The following is a 15,072-nucleotide window of genomic DNA, read 5'->3' on the forward strand; positions in this document are numbered from 1 at the left end:
CAGAGTAACTACTATAAAAGAAGGGAATGAGCAAAACTAAAACTTTCACCCATGCTGTTCTCGCGGGGCTAATACACGTCCACTGTTCGATGAGCACTGGCAAAGGCCAAGTTGTACGCTACTGATAGTAAGATGTGTCGAGTGTGATGGCTTACGCTCTTTCTAAATCCTTGTATTTGTTGTACAAGTGATTTCGACGCGCGAACATAGTGGCTTTCCCAACGCAGGAAAGTATACAATAAAAGACAGCAGTGAGCTGGGTACCTATGCTCTATCTGTACCGGGGACACAACAAGTAGGTAGTAACGTACACTATGAATATCGACAAAGAGCGATAGCCTTTGGCAAGCAACCACTGATAACTGTTCAGATATAGGCTTGCATTTGGAGAATACGGTCAGTGGCGTATCATTGTCGCTAAATCTCTTTGAATGGTCATCCGCAATTCCAATATGAATGTTCGGTTTTTCAGGGACTGAGAGTGGTATCGCGACCAAGGTACAAGCAGAGTGTATCTTCCCGCATGCTGGTGCCCACACAGCAGCCAACTCAGCGTGAAATCTTATTTTATTTTATTTTTCTTCAAGAGGCAACGCAGCACATTCTCGACAAAAGCATATATATATATATATATATATATAGTGTCCATGACAGTATACTGTCATTCTCCGATGCCAGGAATAAGAACCCGAATCAAGTCAGCAGCATGCGGCTCAAATGCGATAGGTACCAGACTATCTTTGTCTATTCTGGTGATTTTTTGTTCGAGGCTACACAGTGTATGCGCACTTTATTCTCTTCGAGCTGTTAGAATACGTATTGGACTCACGAGTGATTTCGACGTGTTTATGCAGCGGATTTCACAATTTAATAGAGTATACGATGGAAGATAGGGGGGATGTCGTGGACCTTCGGCACGCTAAGCAGGCAGTAATGTACACTGTGCATGTTTAAGAAGGTTAGAGTTGGTAGTTTGTTGGAGGACATGAGTAGAAGTCCATGATAACGCGTCTCAGTGTGTGTGTGTGGATGCGGATTTTGGTGTTGCTGAGTTTTGTCTTTGGGGAGATACATGTTGTGCTGTTTTTTTTAGGTGGAGAAGGATGTGTAGAGAATCTGCATAGTCGGCTAGAAAATATGGGTGTAGGATATTCTCACTATAAGCTATATCGTGAATACGTACGGGACAGGACAGCAACTCTTTCATGTCCGAGGCCGGCAACTCGAAGGGCAATTCGCTTGGGCTAGAATACGCATCTCGACTCTGAGCTTAGCCTGGTATACTGCACGGAGTGTTCATGTGGGCACATGGCTCGTATATTCAATGAATTCAAGTCCCGAATCAATTGATTCTCAGCTCTCTGATGAGGCTGAACAATCGGAGAAGAGTCAGAGAGAAACGTTCATAGCGACGGCGGCAGAACGCCGCGCTAGCTCTGTCGATGGGGAGTCACGAGGATGGATACTCACATATATACAGCGTAAATTATATATGAAAAACAGCAGGACACGTGAGTTGTTCTAACACTATCTTCAGGGAAAGTGATAGTTCAGTGTTGCCTTTGCGGAATCCAAAGTGTGGACCTGTTCAGGCGCCACGCACTTGTTGTGAATCTAGATCTAGCAAGCTTTCGCTTCATAGCCGTCGAGGACACTTGTTTCGAATCTGCAATTGGTGCCTTTGGATTGGTCTTGTGTTCTGGTGCCCAACCGCGGTAGGTTGCGAAACGGTCGCAAGTCGTTTACAGAGAACATGTTGACCTTGCGCAGGCCACTCATCTCCAAATACTATGCTTCAGCTAGTAGGGATCACGACTGATCTATTACAGTGTGTATATATGACCTCAGTATGTGATAGAAAGCGCAGAATGCTGTGTTGTCCACACAATGGTTTCCGCAAGAATAAAGTCGCGAACTCAACCACTACAGTAGGGCTACCACGGTACGCGACACGATTATCGCACCTCTCCGTGCTCACAAGGCTGAAAAACGCTGTCTTGTTTGGCATGAATGGGTTAGCGAGATGCAGGATGGTATTTGTGAGAATAGTTAGTTGGAAATCAAGATGATAGTTTTACGTATAATGGATTTTGGGCATGTAATCATGGATCTGAAGGTGCTTGCGATGCTCGTTTCGGTCCGCTTTCAAGGGACCAAGAGCGAGGTGCTATCTTAGATACATAATTGAGCTATTGTTCATTTGCTTCCAGCAGTGTTGGTGGCTTGAGTGTGAAGTAGTGGATTTGGACGTGAGTGGACATGTCGAAGCTCGAACTTCCGAGTAGATTGTTGTGATGGCAAGTATGAGAATACTAAGGCAAAGAGTACTTTTGGACTCTGAGTGTTGAAATTTTTTCACTCTTCTCAGCCATTATAGTACTCAAAGACTTCTAACTTGCGGACCCAGATATGTGCACTAATCAGCATCTATCGGTCATTTTCTATCCTTTCATGCCAATATTCACAGCTGTAATTTTTCCATAAAAATACTTCTAGATCATATGCAGCATCACCGGTCTAATGGGCCGAAGACATAAAAATCAGTCAGACGTTAGTAGACTGGCGTCTCGCTTGGCTAACTTGTTCGGCTGTAGACAGCACCACACACTCGACTTGGTCTTGTGCCTCACACTTTGAAATTTCACAGCATCGAATCCCGCATGTCTTTTCACCACTCCCTCGGATACCCGGTATTACTTGGCCGCGTGGAACCTTTACTGTTGCCTGAACCTACCAGATGACTTCCTTGAGCTGCTGGGCTCGGCGTATGCTCTTGTCGTCTGCGGACTATGCACCGGAAGGCTGTACAGCTGCTTCACAAGGACTGCGCCTTGTTTGACTGAACTGGATAATATGGAAACTCTCGAGGCGCAGTGAGGCGCAGCTTGGTGGACGCGCATGCTGACACAACAAGCTGCTCGTACCTTGACGAACGTTATCGTCGTATCGGAATTGTCAAGTCCGCGGCACTATGCGATGGTTTTTTTAACCTCCGATCATCCATCTTAGAGCCGAATTGTCGGACCTGTATTGACCGTAAGGCCGACGCTCGGAGAATGGACCCATGGTTTCCTCCATGTGCTATCTATCGGATCCCACGCGCCGGACATGGAGGCCATCAGCTGGAAAAAATCCGGAACTCACACCACCATTCGCACTGACTGAGGCATTTTGGGCCAGGCCGTGTTTGGCCAACATAGTAATCGACGGCATGTCACGACTTCGCCTAACGGATGTGGCGGATACGGGAAGCACTTGCCAAGGCGTGGTGTTTCCTCGAGAGTTTGGTAATAGAGCAAGATACATTGGAGTGTACAGGAGCACTGGATGATCCTCGGCCCCTGCATTGTAGGCTTAGGAGCTACGTGTCCAAGAGGAGGCTTTGTTGCGACTAGAGGGACCAACCAAAGGGGACAGTGCGCCTTGTCCAAAGGAAACCTTGGCATCAGCAAAGCCCCTTATCCACGTCTACCCAGTCTGATTGGAAGGCATTATTCAGGCTTACGAACTTTGACCTGCAGAAACGGGAAGCGAACACAGCAGGTAAACAGCGAGATTCGTATACATAACTCTATGCCGCGCATTCCGAGCGCATCCGAGCATAAACGGGAAATGTGCTCGATTGGCGAGCAAAATCCTACCGACATACTGGGAACCATTTTTTACTACAGGGAATGCCAGATCTACATAGTACATACCGCCAACCTGCAAACTATGGCTAAACTGGGTAATACTCGGCGTCTTGGGGATCTTGGCCTGGGTTGCACTCAGGCTGATAGCGTGGTTCTATTGGCAACAACAAGACGCAGAGCCGTCGTATCAACACGTCGCAATTCGACTTACGAAGCCAATCTCTCTGGTCACCGCCGCTAGATTGCGTACTCTGGAATGCACTGCCGCTTAGGAAGGGCGAGTAATCGGCAATTCGAACACATACGCTGATTGGCTGATTGGGGTGTGAAAAAGAAATTTTTTTGGTCAATATGTATGCAACAGTGACGGATTGCCAAGATTGGATACCTGGTACATGGCACCTGTGCAGATTGCAAGTACGCAATTGATTGGAATGGTCGAGGCCATGGAAAGACTTCATTTGGACAAGATGATTCCATTGGGGCAGAAAGATTTCACTGGGATGGAGATTTGATTTGAACAGAATGACTTGATTTGGAAACAAATCACTGGACAAAGATTTCACTGGACAACGATTCACTGGACAAAGATGCACTGGACACGGGGTGCAGTCGGACATGTCACCCCAGAGGCTTGCATCCCCAAAGGTTTGCATCCCCAAAGGTTTGCATCCCCAGACTTTGCAAGGCTGCACGGAAGGCAGAATCTTGGATAGAGCCCAAGTCTGAGAGCCGTCTAGGATGCCTTGGGTAGCATCTTGCCAAGCAGTTAGCATGGGCGGTATTGAAGCCATAGACCATGTGATTTGGATGCATGAGGCAGCGCTCAAACCACGACGCGTAGATGGCATGGTCACAAGGTTGAACGCGGTGGTCAAACAGGCGCATATCCAGGATAGACATGCTTTGTTAATTGCGTCAAGTGCTGGCGCGTACAACTGAGTGTCGATGTCTTGGCCAGCGGGCTTGCTGGCTGTGACCAGTTGGTTGGAGGAAGGTTGCTTGGCAGAGAGGCTGTGATGGAAGCACACCATCTCTGTAACATTTTTGCCTCTGGTCCCAAGTTTCATGTTAAAACAAGCAACGATGATCGTAACTGAAGGTAGAAGATGTCTTTGTAGCAGTTGACAGCAGGTGATGCAGACCAGGCTCTTGATTGGCACCGGGTCTGTTACACCTCCAACGTGTAAATTCAAATTCGACATGTCATGATAACATGAGGTGTCGTGGGTTGCAGGCATTTCCCTGTCTCGGCCGTCTAGAAAGACGCGGGTTTCTTCCATCAAGCATGTATCCCTGGGAGACATCATGGGTAAATCGCAAATCACATCGCATTCACCCGGGGGGGAAACACATCCCCGGTTTCAGTGCAGCAGCAGCATTAGCATTCCCCACACAGCCTCTGAACGCGTTGTATACCCAAGATGCCAGCCAGCCAGCCAACCAGACAGTTTATCACACAGAGACAGACCGGCACGATTGCCACAGCAGCTGGGGGTCTTGGCATCATGACCAGTAACAGACATGGAGCAGGCAGCTTGCTAACGGCCCGTTTGGGTGGCCATGGAGCCGCTTCCGCACGTGCATATGCTCCGGCCACGCATCCACACGTCTCCCCTACCCTGAGCACTTGGCCTTACCTGGACCATCAACGCTACCTATGACGTGCTCTCAAGCACGGAGGCCGAAACACGTGCGAGGCATGCTCTGCGCTGGCTCTTGGCCACGACTCGCTTATCTCAGCCCACGTCTTTTTCCGCAAAACCGCCCCACCCATCCACACACACACTTCCACGCGCCGAAACGAGCAAAGACGAGAAGTGGCAAGACGAGAAAGAGAAGGAGGGGAAAAAAAAAAGAGAGAGAGAGACACGACATCGGCGCAATGACATCACATGCGGCTTAATCAAAGAACGCACAGCGGGATACTCATTCCGCGTGTGTTGTCGTGGATCGGCAGGCCCCCTTCCGACCGAAAAAAGTGGTTGGGGAGGGTGGTTGGCATGGCTGACTGGCTGACTGGCTGGGCTGACTGGCCTGGGGGGGCTGGACGGGGCGGGTTTTTGGCACCAAGGAGGGCCGAAAAGACAGCGAGCGAGTAAGAGCAAAGCGGCATGTCGAAGCAAGACGAAAGAGAAGGAAGAAAGAGGAATAACCCCATGGGCCTAGTAATTGCCTTCCCCCAGAAAGGGGAGACAGACAGACAGATACGACGACCACGACGACGACCAAGTCGCCAACAAAACGGCTGCGGGCTGGCCGATCCAACGTCATGCTGCTACCATATGTACGCTACGTAGTTTTGCACGCGCCATGCGCCATGCGTATTGGGTCTTGGATTCGTATTCTCTCTTTCTTTCTCTCGTCTTGTCCCCATGCACACACACACATACTATGGAGTAACTCTGGCTGTCTATCTGTTTCTCCGCGCCCGCGCACGCACGCACGCACGTCCAGCCGTCGAGAGTTTTTTTTTGTGCACAAACACAACAATTACACACAACACACAACCCCTGCGTAGCTGTGCTTCTAGATTAGCAATAGCAGCCCTGGCATTATCGAATTTCTTTTTCTCTCTCTCGCTCTTTTTTTTCTTTCTCATGGCACTAAGACAATCAAACTAACGATTTCCAACCCCGAAACTATCACCTATAACCCGTGTCTGATATATATTCGCATATTCCACTTTGTCCCTTTCCTAATCTCGTTCTAGACAAACGCCGTACCGGAAATGGGGGTGTGGAGGTAAACAGAATGGGAAATTGAGAAGGGCTACTTCTTTTGCTCACAGGGGGGGAGGGGGGGGGGCATGGTGGTTTAGTTTAGTTTTTTTTTGCCTTTCCAACGTTAACGGGGGGAGCTTGGACGAACAAAAAGAAAGCTCGGTTGCCAACAACCCGTTGTACGTGTTCATAGTATACCGTGTGTTGCTATACACATAGCATCCCAGGCTAAAAGCATGAGAATGGCAAGTCGCATGAACCTGCTATGTGGGGGAGAAACATGCAAAAAAAAGCGACAACGCAACAGGAAAAAAAACTGGACAGAAAAGGGGCGGGGCTGCAGGGCGGGTAAGCTCTCTCGCAGTACTCTCGTTAGTCCCATCACACGCAATTAAAAAAAAGTCTCTTGAAACCAACTTACACCTAGTAATAAGAAAGTGATTGGGCTTACACTTTGCTACACGCCAACCAACCGACCAACTTAATTGAAGGGGGGCTAGATGCGACAAAATCGAAAAAACAAAAAACGGTTCATGGTTACATGGCCCATACAGTAAGCGGGCTCAAAAAAGAGAAGAGAATAATAATCTCCCGTCCCCGTGGCATGTCGGAAAGGCAGCCGAGGATCCAATCAGCGATCGAGTGCCACTGACTCTCTTGCACACACACACACACCCCAGGCGGGTATTACGAGGAAGATGGACAGACAGAGTTAAGACAGAGTGAGAGTGAGAAAGAGTCAGCATGGCGGTGACGAACTGTAACCAAGCCGAGTGCATCTCGTTCCGCATTTGTTGATTGTTATTGTTGTTATTATTGTTATTGTTATTGTTATTATCATCATCATCATCGTCGTCGCATCCACCATCGCTCTTCCATGCAAGCATATTTTGCCAGTCCAAACCGGGGGGGGGGGAGCGGCGTTACGCCCGTTTCGCCCTGTGCGCGCGCGGCCGACTCACAGACAGACAGCGGGTGCACGTACATAGCATAGCATAGTCGATTAACGGAGATAGATGGCTGGTTTGTTTTTGGTCCCCTTCCTTTCATTCATCAGGCTACCCAATACTTACCAGACCAAGACATGTACGCGACGAGAGGAGGGAGAAGTAAAAAAAAATTAATACCCCCCACATCTCGGGTTGAACCTCGGCATACACCTAAGGTGCGCAGAGAGAGAGAGAGAGAGAGAGAGTGGGTGTGTGGGTGGATACATGGATGGATGGGGGAAATGGAGATTGGGGGGGGGCTCGATTCGAAGCAATTTGCGCGCGGGTGGGCGGGTTAGGATTGGGGATGGGGGCCATCAAGTGTGTGTGTGTGTGTGTGTGTGTGTGATTTGATTGCTTGCTTGCTTGATAAGTGAGTTGTGATTGCGCTAGACTACAGTAGGTGTAAGCCGAGGGAAAAAAGAGGGAAAAAGGGAAAAAAGAAAACCGCGCTATTGAAGTGTGGGGACATGCAGGCCAAGCGGGACAAAATGCAAAGGTCGCGAGGCCCCCCGAGAGTAAGTGGAGAACAGCCCGATGGAGGAAAACATCCTCTGTGCTCTCTCTCTCTCTCTAGTACACCTACAGTAGAAATCGCGACCCCGTTCGTAGTATTGAATACTTGCCGTGTTGCTATTCATAACACGGGAAAATCGATCATCCTATTTCGCATCCAGCTACGATAGCAACCAAAGAAAGAAAGAAAAAGAAAAAAAGACTTTATTGCTTTTTGCTTTTCCGTTGACTGCCTTACTCAGCGGGCTGCCGCAAAACTGCAAAGCAGAATGACCAAACTGGGGGGAGGGGGGGGGGGGTTGGGTTGGCGTTGCGACCATGCAAGTCAGCGATAGAGACGACCAGCAACAGAGATGGAGAGATCAGAGAGTGGCAATGTGTGTGTGTGTGTGTGTGTGTGTGTATTCGCTGCATCGCAAACATGTCGTCATGATGCTTCTTCTTCATCATCATCATCATCATCATCATCAGGACTACTGCTGCCCACTCCGGATAAAACTGCTGGTAACGAACAAATGCATGCATGCATGCAACCAATGGCTTTTCCAAACTGGACGCTTCGCCCCCATTGGCCCTCATCGTCGTCGTCGTCGTCGTGGCTTGCAGCTTGGCTGATACACTCCCCCGCATCCTGAAGCCCGCCAAAGAAGTTTCCCCCGCCAAAAAGAGCCCATGCACATGTGCTTGCTTGCTTACCGTCGACATTGCCTAGTCCCCAGTTGCCAGACAGACTAGATTGCATACATGGCTTGCTTGCTTGCTTGCTTGACCACGCCATTCTCCAAACTCCCGCAAATCATCCCGAGCCACCAGCGCCAAGGGCTAGGGTGAAAATTTGACCCGCCTCCTTCATCCCACGCAATGTCTGCTGCTGCTGCTGCTACTGTCCTCACGCGTCTAATCTCACTCTTGCTGCTAATAATCAAACTGCATCACAGGTTACATCAAATCTTAGTCACCAAACACACAGCCAAGACACAAAAGACATGGAATGCACGCATTAATTCAGTGGGTATTACTTCTGACAATGAAATTATGCTTCTTGGTATACGTGAGAAGACTAGCAAAGCAGTGATGAGAAATTAACCTTTCCGTGAAGGCGGGCTCATCGGACCCTTACAAATATCCAAATACACATCGCTTCATGCTACTATTGAGCCAATACACACGTTTAATCATCATCCTCATCCTCGACAGCACGGGGAGCAAGAACGTAACGGGTAGTTCCGTGCTTGTCAGTGCCGTGCTCCAGGGACAGCTTGCTGAGGGCAGCAATCATGTTCTCAATAGCAGGGTTCTTGCGGCTGCGGTCCTTGCGGCCAAGGGTGTCGAGCCACTGAATGCGGTTAAGCATGTAGTATACAATGGCGATGATGATCGTGACACCGATGGAGTAGGCCCAGATGATGACGACGGTGACAATGTCGACCCAGCCGTCGTCACGGAACTTGCTGTTGTGGGTAGGGGGGTTGGTCTGGTAGGGGGCACCGGACATCCAGCCGAAGAGGGTGAAGATGGTAGCGAGAGCATCGACACCCAGGATGGCAATAACCAGCTGGAACGAGGGGAAAGTCTTGCCGCCACGAGTGACGAAGATGAGCCAGTTCTCAGTAAGGGCAACCTCGAGGAACAGAATGGGCTGGATAGCACCAAAGTTCTGGATGATACCACCGCTGGGGACGAACAGGGTACCGCGGATGATCCAGGTGGCGAGGGCGAGGAGGAGACCGAGAACGACCGAGATGAGCCAGATCTTGGGGAGCTGCCACTCGACGGGGCGGGGCTCAGAGTGCGCGTTGTCGTAAGCGACGGCGACGGTAGCCAAGTCAGCAAACAGGGCGAGGAAGACAATGAGCTCGGCGCGGATCGTCTCGTTGAGGATGATCATCGACGTGACAAGGTAGACTTCCAAGTGGAGACACAGGGCAATACGGTACTGGATGTACGCCTTCATACGCTGGAAAATCTGGCGGGCAGTCTTGATGGCAAGGACAATCGTCGACAGACCAGGGGCAAGGAAGACGATATCAGCGGCAGCCTGGGCAGCCTCGGTGGAACCCTCGACGGCAATACCGCAGTCAGACTTCTTAAGCGAAGGAGCGTCGTTGACACCGTCACCAGTCATGGCAGTCAAGTGACCACGCTGCTGGAGCATCTCGACGACCTGGTACTTGTGCTCGGGGAAAACCTCGGCGAAACCGTCGGCGCGCTCGACAAGGTCGTGCTGCGTGGTACCAGTGAGACCGCCGTGGATGAGCTTGGAAGAGTTGTAGACCTTGGTACCGAGAGCAAGCATCTTGCAAGTCTCCTTGGCAATGGCAATAGCGTCACCAGTCAACATCTTGACGGGAACACCGAGCTGCTGGGCCTCGACAATCGTCTGGGCAGTGTCGTCACGGGGAGGGTCAAACATGGACATGAGACCGAGGAGGATCCAGTCACCGTCGTTCTTCTGGTAAGCGACACCGAGAGAGCGGAAACCACGGCGAGCGAACTCGGCGGCCTTCTCCTTGTAGAGGGTAGCGGTGATCTCGTCGCAGTTGGCAAGGTTGACAATGGCCTTGGGGGCACCCTTGGCGCAGACGTACTTGTCACCGCCCATGTGGCAGACGGCAGTAATGCGCTTGGAGACGGGGTCGAAGGGAGTGAACTTCTCGGTCCTCCAGCCCATGTTGAGGATCTCGCGGGCCTTGGGGTAGCGGCGGATGGTGAGGATGGTAACCTTGTCAATGGGGTCGAGCGACTTGAGGTTGTGCGACGAGGCAAGGGCAGCGACAGCCATCATCCAGTTGACGTCCTGGCCCTCGGCGACGTAGGGCTCACGGAGAGACAGCTGGTTGGCAGTAAGAGTACCGGTCTTGTCAGAGCAGAGAACGTCGACACCAGCGAGGGACTCGATGGCAGTCAGCTTCTGGACAATGGCCTTTTGCTCAGCAAGGTAGGCAGCGCCGACGGCGAGCGTGGTGGTGGTGACGACAGGCAGACCGACGGGTACACCGACGATGAACATGATGAGGGCGTAGTGGAGGAGAGTGACCGACTTGTCAGTTCCAGCGCGGGCCGTGGCAATGGGAATGTGGCGGAAGAAACCACCAATCCAGGCGAGCAGGATGAAGAACATGACAAGGACGAGAAGCGCCGTTCCGATCGAGTTCATGATGGCCTTGAAGTGACCCTGGTCCTGAGCGCCCTGCACGAGGGTAGCCGTGCGACCGACGAAAGAGTGCTTGGCAGTGGTGATGACGATACCGTAGGCCTTGCCGCGCTTGCAGCCAGTCGTGTAGTAGGCGACCTCTCCCATGTACTTGTCGACGGCAAGAGACTCTCCGGTGATGGACGACTGATCGCAGGCAACGAGAGGGTGGCCCTGGGTGATGGGGTTCTCCTCGTCGAACTTCTCCTCGTCGACATCGTCCTTTTCGTCCTCGGGGTCAGCGTCGTGGAACTTGTCCTCGGCCTTGAGCTTCATGTACAACTCAAAGTCCTCGGGGTGGTCGTAGCTGCAGATGAGGCGAGCGTCACCAGGGACCGTCTGGCCCTCCTCGATGACGACAATGTCACCGGGGACGAGCTCACGGGCGAGAATGGTCTGTTGCTGGTTGTCACGAACGACGACTGCCTTCATGGCAATGTCACCCTTGAGCGAAGCGACGACGTCGGCAGCCTGCTTCTCCTGGTACCAACCGACAATGGCGTTGAGCAACAGGATACCGCAAATGACACCGAAATCGACCCAGTCCTGAAGACCAGCGGCGAGCAGAGCAGCGAGCTCCATGACTAGCGGGGCGTCAGCGAATGCGCGCTAAAACAAAGCGTGTTGCAGAAGTGTCTGTGCTTACCGTAGAGAATTGGACCGGTGAAGTAGCCGAGGAACTGCTTGAGAAGGTTGGTCTTCTCGCTCGTGATTTCGTTGAAGCCATAGCGCTTGCGGCGCTCCTCGACGTCGTGCGAGGAGAGACCGGTGCGGAGCTCCGTGTTGAGGACTGCAGGAAATTGTTAGCGAGTGCTGGCGTCAAGATGGCGTGCGGTGTGTGTTTTGCTGTTTGCGGCGAGTAGCGCGTGGTTTGGTGGAGTCGGGCCTGCAGCGTGGCTCCACCGCGCGCGCGCCGCTATCGCTGGACTAGCAGGGCAGGAGCTTGAGCTTGAGCTCGGGCCGCCCGGGGCAGAAGCCAACCACGGACTCGCCAGCTCTGGAGCTCAACAAAGGTAAATTGGCGCGAGCCAAGTGGCCGGCAGCTCTCAGCAAGAGAGAAAAGGCCGAATGCGGCAGGTTGGTGTGAGGGACAGGGACAACTTACGCTCATCGGGCACAGCACCGGCGTCCTGGACGGGGGCGGCAGCGGTGCCAGACTTCCAGAACTGCCACCACTTCTTGACCTTGACCGTCGCCTCGGCGTGGGGGTTGTGCTTGGTGTCGCGGTAGAAGAGGATGTACTTCTGCAGGGCCGTGTATTCGTCCATACCATCGAACTCGGTCATGGAGACGATGGACTTCTGGCGCTCAGCGCCAGAGCTGGCACGCGGGCGCTCAACGTCGTCGTTGGGCGCCATTGTGGGCGAATTAGGGAATGCTGTGTGTGGTCGTATGTATTATTATATCCGGTAACTCGTGAGGCACAGAGAAGGCTCCCCGGGAGGCGACTGGACGTGACTGGACGTGACTGGGGGCGAGGGGGGGTGTCGTCGTCGAGCGTGTCAGTCGAAAGTGCTATGCAAAAGGGTAACCGCAAGCAAGGCCTTCTCTGTGAAGAAGCAGTTGTAGAGGCGGGCGCGGCTCTGGTTAAGTAGCGCGGCAGAGACTCGCACCCACGTCGCAACCAGGGAAAAACTCAGCAAGGACCGACCTTTGGCCGCTATGAGGGATTTATGATTGTCATAAAACTAGCCATGGTTGGGGAATAGCTCGAGCCGACAGTCCCGGGGGCATTTTTGCAGCGACCGCGGGCCCGTGCGTGGCGACGCTACATCATCGGCGCGCCGCAACGAGCAGAGATTGGCCCTTTTGGCGGTGCAGCCCTTGACCGGCCGAGGGTGCAGCCCGCGATTCACTGTGCTGACATGCCATTATCGCAGGTGCGCCGCCTTGCTCATCATCATCATCGTAATCATGGTTGCAGCAGGTGGTTTTTGCCACGGGCGCCCGAGAGAACCACGGCGGATGCTCTTACACGCAGCGGAGGCGGCGGCGGCGGCGACGACGACGACGACGTTGGCGCGCCCTCCCTCTCCCGCCCGCCCAGCCCCCCCCCCCCCATCAAACCCACCCCCCGCTCGGCAGCCCTGGTGTGGTGTGGTGTGGTGTGGTGTGGTGTGGTTCTGGCTCTGGCTCTGGCTCTGGCTCTGGCTCTGTTGCGGTCGCTGCCATACCCTGGACTGCCAGCCAGCAAACCAGAGCAGGGCGGACGGGCGGCGTGGTTGCTTGGAGAGGACAGCACTCCAAACACAGACTCGACTCGACGACACGACGCGGCGACGCACGACACGGCACCCACGGTGGGCGCAGAGATTAAGCCTGGAGATAGTAGCGCGCCAGTCCGCGACAAGCGTGCATGCGGTGCAGGGATGGGCCCCCATGACGTTTTGGCAACTGCAAAAGTGGGTTGCGCCTGCCAGCCTGCGTGTGCTTGGCCGCACCTGCCTGGCTGGCCTGGTCTGCACGCACACGCACACGCTCGCGCTCGCGCTCCTTCTCCACGCCTGCGACCAAGCCTTGCTGCCCTCGGTGTAAACAAAAGCTTGAATGCTTGGCCTCGCCTCTCGACACCGCCCGCGTGCCAGGCGGCTTGGACGCTGCGTGGTGGTGGTTGCAGTAGCAGCAGTAGCAGCAGTAGTAGTAGTAGTAGCAGCAGCAGCAGCAGCAGCAGCAGTAGTACGTAGACAGGCTGCATCATGGTGCCTCGCCTCACGCTCCGCCGCCGCCGCGCCTGGCTGTCTGCCTCGCCCTCGCCCTCGCCATGCTCCCCACGCCCTGCGCGACTTTTCCTCACCCGCATGCACAATTTTCTTCTAGCGGCCTTCCAGCCCCACGCGCTATCCTCTGCCTCTTGTTCCGTGGTGCACACATCACCCACCTGTGCCGCCATGTCCGAGTTCCCCCCATGCGTGCCACCAAACACGTCTGCTCGCTCTGGTCAAACCCCCGCGTATCGGCTCCCGACGCTGCTGCACTCGCTCTCGCGCCCTCTCTCTCTCTCTCTCTCTCTCTCTCTCTCTCTCTCTCTCTCTCCATGATGGAGCACGCGCCAAGGGGTTCTGCCCAAGGCCGCGCTCGCTCTACGCGCGAGAGCCCTACCGCTGCTGAGACAGTCGACGTCGGCCGAATCACACGCTCCGTCGCGACGGCGTCGTCGGGCCAACGCCGCCCATTACCAGCCATGTTATTGCCATACTAGCCACTCGTCGAGTAGCCGCAGTCTCTGCTCTGCCTCGACGGCCGCCGTTGGCAAAATGAAACTGGCCGCTGCGCTACCGCGGGGCCAGGGTCTCGTCTGCTGCGACCCAAGGCTCGCTTCGCAGGTTTCGATGCCGGCAGCGTATCGTCTGCTTTTCGCCTTGGTATGACTTGGCCTGGCTGCCATTGCGCGAATATGCCCCATGCTGCAGCTGCAGCGCCTGTGGGTGTGGGTGCGGGTGTGGGTGCAAAGGCTTCCCCAAGCAGGCAGCCCGCAAGGCCGGCTCACGTGACGCGCGCCCACCCGCACTGCCGATGCTTCGCCGGCACGCCCTCACCGCCGTGCGGGAATAATGTCGACGGCGCCCATGGATAGTGTCATGGTGCTCCCCCATTAGGTGTACACCTAGTCTACACATGCACGCCACGGCTATTGTTTATTTTTATTATTCTTCCCCCTTTGGACGCACACGCACACGCACGCTCGACAAGTCGTTGTGCCTGCTGCTGCTGCTGCTGCTGAATCGCATTCAACCCTTCGCACCGGTCTCGGTCCGTGCCCCCCTTCATACCCGCCTTTCCGCTTCTGCATCTGGGCCGCCCAAGTGGCCATCGGAATATACATCTGCCTGTACTATCTCCCAGCCCCTTTGGCCGTCGCGGTTTGGGCTGTCCGGTCGTGAAACAAAACACTTGGGCGCCCCGGCCATGTGTGCTTGCCATGCCCTTTGTACCTGCAGCATAGGCGTTGCGGAAGCACGCGCTAGCAAAGAATTATTGCCCGCCCGCGTTTCAAACGCCGACAGGCGTTCGGGAAACTT

At 53.7% G+C, this 15,072-nt stretch overlaps 2 protein-coding genes across 2 annotated transcripts; both read right to left on the reverse strand.

The window, feature by feature from the left end:
- Positions 1-8,287: 8,287 nt before the first annotated feature.
- On the reverse strand, positions 8,288-8,638 carry SETTUDRAFT_38601 (uncharacterized protein; the record flags this gene model as incomplete). Its single annotated transcript, XM_008025563.1, has 1 exon — positions 8,288-8,638. The coding sequence occupies one exon, from the start codon at positions 8,636-8,638 to the stop codon at positions 8,288-8,290; it is 351 nt and encodes a 116-aa protein (XP_008023754.1).
- A 211-nt stretch (positions 8,639-8,849) lies between these two features.
- Positions 8,850-12,522, reverse strand: SETTUDRAFT_149229 (uncharacterized protein). The gene is made up of 3 exons (XM_008025759.1): positions 12,159-12,522; positions 11,700-11,843; positions 8,850-11,637 (listed from the first exon to the last, which is right to left on the reverse strand). Exons 1-3 carry the CDS (start codon positions 12,409-12,411, stop codon positions 9,032-9,034), a joined length of 3,003 nt encoding a protein of 1,000 aa, XP_008023950.1. The 5' UTR covers positions 12,412-12,522; the 3' UTR covers positions 8,850-9,031.
- Between the last annotated feature and the right edge of the window lie 2,550 nt (positions 12,523-15,072).

The sequence above is a fragment of the Exserohilum turcica genome, assembly GCF_000359705.1.
Source record: "Exserohilum turcica Et28A unplaced genomic scaffold SETTUscaffold_15, whole genome shotgun sequence".
NCBI classification, from domain to species: Eukaryota; Fungi; Ascomycota; class Dothideomycetes; order Pleosporales; family Pleosporaceae; genus Exserohilum; species Exserohilum turcicum.

Coding starts and splice junctions, on each gene's coding strand:
- SETTUDRAFT_149229 (XM_008025759.1), bottom strand. CDS start 12,411: ATGGCGCCCAACGACGACGTTGAGCGCCCGCGTGCCAGCTCTGGCGCT. Junction 11,844..12,158: donor CGGTGCTGTGCCCGATGAGC/GTAAGTTGTCCC, acceptor AATTTCCTGCAG/TCCTCAACACGGAGCTCCGC. Junction 11,638..11,699: donor CACCGGTCCAATTCTCTACG/GTAAGCACAGAC, acceptor ACGCCCCGCTAG/TCATGGAGCTCGCTGCTCTG.